Below are 5,102 nucleotides of genomic sequence, written 5' to 3'. Positions count from 1 at the left end.
GGTATTACAGGTAATGTATTGGCATGGATAGAGGATTAGTTGACCAGTAGAAAGCAAAGAGTAGGGGTAAACGGGTGTTTTTCTGGTTGGTGGTCAGTGGCGAGTGGTGTGCCTCAGGGATCAGTGTTGGGACCTCAATTGTTTACAATTTACATAGACGATTTGGAGTTGGGAACTAAGCGTGGTGTGTCAAGATTTGCAGATGACACTAAGGTGAGTGGGAGAGCAAAGTGTGCAGAAGACACTGAAAGTCTGGAGAGGGATATAGATAGTCTAAGTGAGTGGGCAACGGTCTGGCAGATGGAGTACAATGTTGATAAGTGTGAGGTCATCCATTTTGATAGGAATAACAGCAAAATGGACTATGTCTTAAATGGTAAAAAAAATTGCAGCACGCTGCTGTGCAGAGGGACTTGGGTGTCCTTGTGCATGAATCGCTGGAGGTGGGATTGCAGGTGCAGCAGGTAATTAAAAAGGCAAATTTAATTTTGTCTGCCATTGCTCGAGGGATGGAGTTTAAAAACAGGGAGGCTATGCTGCAGCTGTATAGGGTCCTGGTGAGGCCACACCTGGAGTACTGTGTGCAGTTTTGGTCTCCTTACTTGAGAAGAGATATACTAGCACTGGAGGGGGTGCAGAGGAGATTCACTCGGTTGATTCCAGAGTTGAGAGGGTTGGATTATGAGGAGAGACTGAGTAGACTGGGATTATACTCATTGGAATTCAGAAGAATGAGGGGAGATCTTATAGAAACATATAAGATTATGAAGGGAATAGATAAGGTGGAGGCAGGGAGGTTGTTTCCGCTCGCAGGTGAAACTAGGACTAGAGGGCATCACCTCAAAATGAAGGGAAGCAGATGTAGGACTGAGGTCAGGAGGAACTTCTTCACCCAAAGGGTTGTGAATCTGTGGAATTCCCTGCCCAGTGAAGCGGTTGAAGCTACCTCGCTGAATGTTTTTAAGGCAAGGCTAGATAAATTTTTGAACAGTAAAGGAATTAAGGTTATGGTGAGTGGGCGGGTAAGTGGAGCTGAGTCTCAAAAAGATCAGCCATGATCTTATTAAATGGCGGGGCAGGCTTCAGGGGCCAGATGGACTACTCCTGCTCCTAGTTCTTATGTTCTTATGACTTACAAAATTAATGGTAGGGCCATGGGTGGTGTCCTAGAACAGAGAAACCAATGGGTTCATGTACATAGTTCTTTAAAGTTTGTAGACAGGGTGGTTGAGAAGACATTTAACACACTTGCTTTTATTGCTAAGATCTTTGAATACAAGAGTTGGGATGTTATATTGAGGTTGTATAGGATGTTGGTGAGGCCTGTTCTGGAGTAATGTATCCAGTTCTGGTCGCCCTGTTATAGGGAGGATATTATTAAATTGGAGAGGGCTCAGAAGGGTTTACCAGGATGTTGCTGGGAATGAGCATTTGAGTTATAGGGAGAGGTTGAATAGGCTGGGACTTTTTCCACTGGAGCATAGGGTGTTGAGTGGTGACCTTATAGAAGTTTACAAAATGATGAGGGGTATCGATAAGGTGAATAACTGGTGTCTTTTCCCTAGGATGGGGGATTTCAAGACTGGGGGCATATTTTTAAGGTGAGAGGAGGAAGATTTAAAAAAAGACATGAGGGGCAACATTTTACACAGAGAGTGGTTCGTGTGTGGAATGAACTGCCAGAGAAAGTGGTGGATGTGGATACAGTTACAATGTTTAAAAGACATTTGGATAAGTTCATGAATAGGAAAGGTTTGGAGGGGTATGGGCGAAATGCAGGCGGGTGGGACTAGTTTAGTTTGTGATTATGGTCAGCATGGCCTGGTTGGACTGAAGGGTCTGTTTCCATTCTGTATGATTGCAGAACAAAAGGAGGCCATGTGGTCCATCGTATCTCCTGCTAGCTCTCTGCAAGATAAATGTACCGAGTCCCAAACTCTCTCTGCTTCTCTGCTGCCTTGCAAAACTTTATCTCTCCAAGTGTCTTTTGGAAGCCTTGATTGAGTCTGCCATAACCATGAACTCTGACCTTACTCATCAGCCTGTCATGTGGCACTTTATTCAACACCTTCTGGAAATCCATGTACACCACATCAACAGCATTCCCCTCATTAACAATCTCTGTTACCTCGTCAAAAAACTTCAGCAAATGAATTAAATATTGTTTTTCCCTAAATCCATGTTAGTTTTCCTTAATTAATCAACATTGGTCCAACAGCCTGATAATTTCACTGGGAATGATCATTTTGATCTTAAGCCTTTCCTGCCGCAGTTGCTGAGTTTTACCTTATACTCCAACACACTTTTAATCAAGGATGGAATATTTGCAATTCTCCAGTCCTCGAGCAACAGCCCTGTTCCTACGTGGGGTTGGAAGGTAGAAAGTGCAGGAGAAACTCAGTAGGTCCGGCAGCATCCGTGGAGAGAGGTTAATGTTTTGAGGCCAATGCTCGAAATATATATACTGTTTCTCCAGCACTTTCTGTTTTTGTTTCCATTCTCCAGAATCAGCAGTGTTTTGCTTTTGTTGAGGATTGGATGATTATTAGCAGGGAATCACAAGTTCCTGAACAGCCTCAGTATCTTTGTGTCTGACCTGATTTGAGTGATGTATCAATGTAGGGAAGGATTGCTACTCCTCACTTTTCACTTTTTCCCTCCAGGTACTCTATGCTGTGGGTGCCCTTGCAAAGGCTACTTATGATCGAATGTTTAAGTGGCTGGTTTTCCGTATTAACAAGACCTTGGACACTAAGTTTGCCAGGCAGTACTTCATCGGAGTGTTGGACATTGCAGGCTTCGAAATATTTGAAGTGAGTCTCTAGCTACATGAACAATTCATTTCTGTGCTCTCTGGTAAAATAGAAATCCCAGAAGCAACAAACAGAGTATCTATGGTTTAGAAAATGCAACAAACTGTTCAATGCTTCAACAAATACTGTTTCTGAAAACTCAACATCCTGATTAAAAAGAGAATTTGAAATGACCTCAACTGAGTTTTCAAATGCTGGCAAAGAGCCAGGAATAGACAAAGTGGCCTAAATGACCTCATGCTGTACACTTCACTGGATCTGTATTCTGGTCTATCAGAGGGTACACAGTCTGAATTCGGGATGGTCCAGCTGAGGGAGTACTGTTGCTGTTAGCTTCAGGGAAAAGCTGCTTCATTTTGGGTGATGGGAGTCTTAAAGGTGCTTCTACCATCAGCAGTACTTCTGCACTCTCACTCCCTCTCTCTCACTCTCTCTCACTCTCTCTCTCACTCACTCTCTCTCTCACTCACTCTCTCTCCCTCACTCTCACTCTCCCTCACTCTCCCTCACTCTCACTCTCCCTCACTCTCTCTCCCTCACTCTCACTCACTCTCTCTCTCACTCACTCACTCACTCTGTCTCTCTCTCACTCACTCACTCACTCTCTCACACTCTCTCACTCACATTCTCTCTCTCACTCTCTCTCTCTCACTCACTCTCTCTCTCCCTCACTCTCTCTCTCCTTCACTCTCTCTCTCTCACTCACTCACTCTCTCACTCACTCTCACACTCTCTCACTCACACTCTCTCTCTCACTCTCTCTCTCTCACGCACTGTCTCACTCTCTCTCTCTTTCTCTCTCTGGTCATTCTCTCTCTCTCTGTCTCTCTCGATGAAACAACTGTCACACTGTAAGCCTCACCATGTCAGAAGCTGCAGAAAATAAATTAAGTTATCTCCCTTTGTCACAAAATACCCAGGTACAGAGATTACATGATGTACAATTATTAAATTTCTCTCTCTCTCTCTCTCTCTCCCCCCATTCATCCATTCCCTCTCCCTGTTCATCTCTTTCTGTCCCTTTTTTCTTTGCCTAATCCTTTCTCTCCATCCCTTATTCTTTCACTCTCATTCTCCGTCTCCCTCTTTCCCTCCTTCAATTCTCTCTCTCCCTCTGTCTCATCCTCCTTTTTTCTCTCTCCCTCTCTCTCTCTTCCCCCTCTCTTTCTCTCCCTCTGTCCCCTCTCTATCCCTGCTCCTTCCTCTCTTTTTACCTTTCTCTCCCCTTCCTGCCCCCTCCTTCTCTCCACCTTCTCTCTCCCTCCCTCTATCCCTTTCTCTCCCCCACTACTCCTCCTCTCCCCTCTATTTCTCTCTATCTGCCTCACATTTATCCCCTCTCTCTCTCTCCTTCTATCTCCCTCTCTCTCCCTCTCTCTCTCTTTGGTCCTACAGTACAACAGTTTTGAGCAGCTCTGCATCAATTTTACGAATGAGAAACTGCAACAGTTTTTCAACCACCACATGTTTGTGTTGGAGCAGGAGGAGTACAAGAGAGAGGGGATCGACTGGGTCTTCATTGATTTTGGCCTTGATCTTCAAGCTTGTATCGATCTGATTGAAAAGGTAGAAACTTTCATAAACCCTTCATCCCTTTCAGCTAATAGATAGCAGCTCATTGTTGGACAATCGATCTCATTCACAGACAGCTCACTGTGACTCAGAGCATTTTGTCGAAAATTATTCTTTTAGATGACAACTGACAACCTGGGCCTGTTCCTCTCACCTTCTCTATTTCTGTATCACAGAAATCTCAGCAAGTCCCCAACCCTAAAGCCCTGTGCTCGCTCACTGACACTGGTTCCCTCTCACAACATGTCCCCATTCGAAACTTACAATCCATCTCTACTAATGCCACAGTGGCCACCCCTCCCTATCTCTGTCACCTCCTCCAGCCCCTACACCCCCTTCCTATCTCTGTAACCTCCTCCAGCTCCTACACCTCCTTCCTATCTCTGTCACCTCCTCCAGCCCCTACACCCCCTCCCTATCTCTGTCACCGCCTCCAGCCCCTACACCCCCTCCCTATCTCTGTCACCTCCTCCAGCCCCTACACACCCTCCCTATCTCTGTTACCTCCTCGAGCCCCTGCACCCCCTCCCTATCTCCATCACCTCCTACAGCCTCTACACCCCTCCCTATCTCCATTACCTCCTCCAGCCTCTATACCCTTCCCTATCTCCGTCACCTCCTCCAGCCCCTACATCCCTCCCTATCTCTGTCACCTACTCCAGCCCCTACAACCCTCCCTATCTCCATCACCTCCTCCAGCCCCACACCCCTCCCTAT

At 45.8% G+C, this 5,102-nt stretch overlaps 1 protein-coding gene across 1 annotated transcript in view; it reads left to right on the top strand.

Annotated features, from left to right (window-relative positions):
- The window catches only part of LOC109923880 (myosin heavy chain, cardiac muscle isoform-like), a 73,125-nt gene that overhangs the window by 19,290 nt on the left and 48,733 nt on the right, over positions 1-5,102 (top strand). Inside the window, exons 11-12 of the mRNA XM_048608495.1 lie at positions 2,664-2,813; positions 4,209-4,379. Of these exons, the coding sequence (XP_048464452.1) occupies positions 2,664-2,813; positions 4,209-4,379 (321 nt within the window). The remainder of the gene's footprint in view (positions 1-2,663; positions 2,814-4,208; positions 4,380-5,102) is intronic.

Source organism: Rhincodon typus, chromosome 19 (genome assembly GCF_021869965.1).
Source record: "Rhincodon typus isolate 14 chromosome 19, sRhiTyp1.1, whole genome shotgun sequence".
Classification (NCBI taxonomy): domain Eukaryota; kingdom Metazoa; phylum Chordata; class Chondrichthyes; order Orectolobiformes; family Rhincodontidae; genus Rhincodon; species Rhincodon typus.
This window is presented reverse-complemented; position numbering and strand designations above follow the sequence as displayed.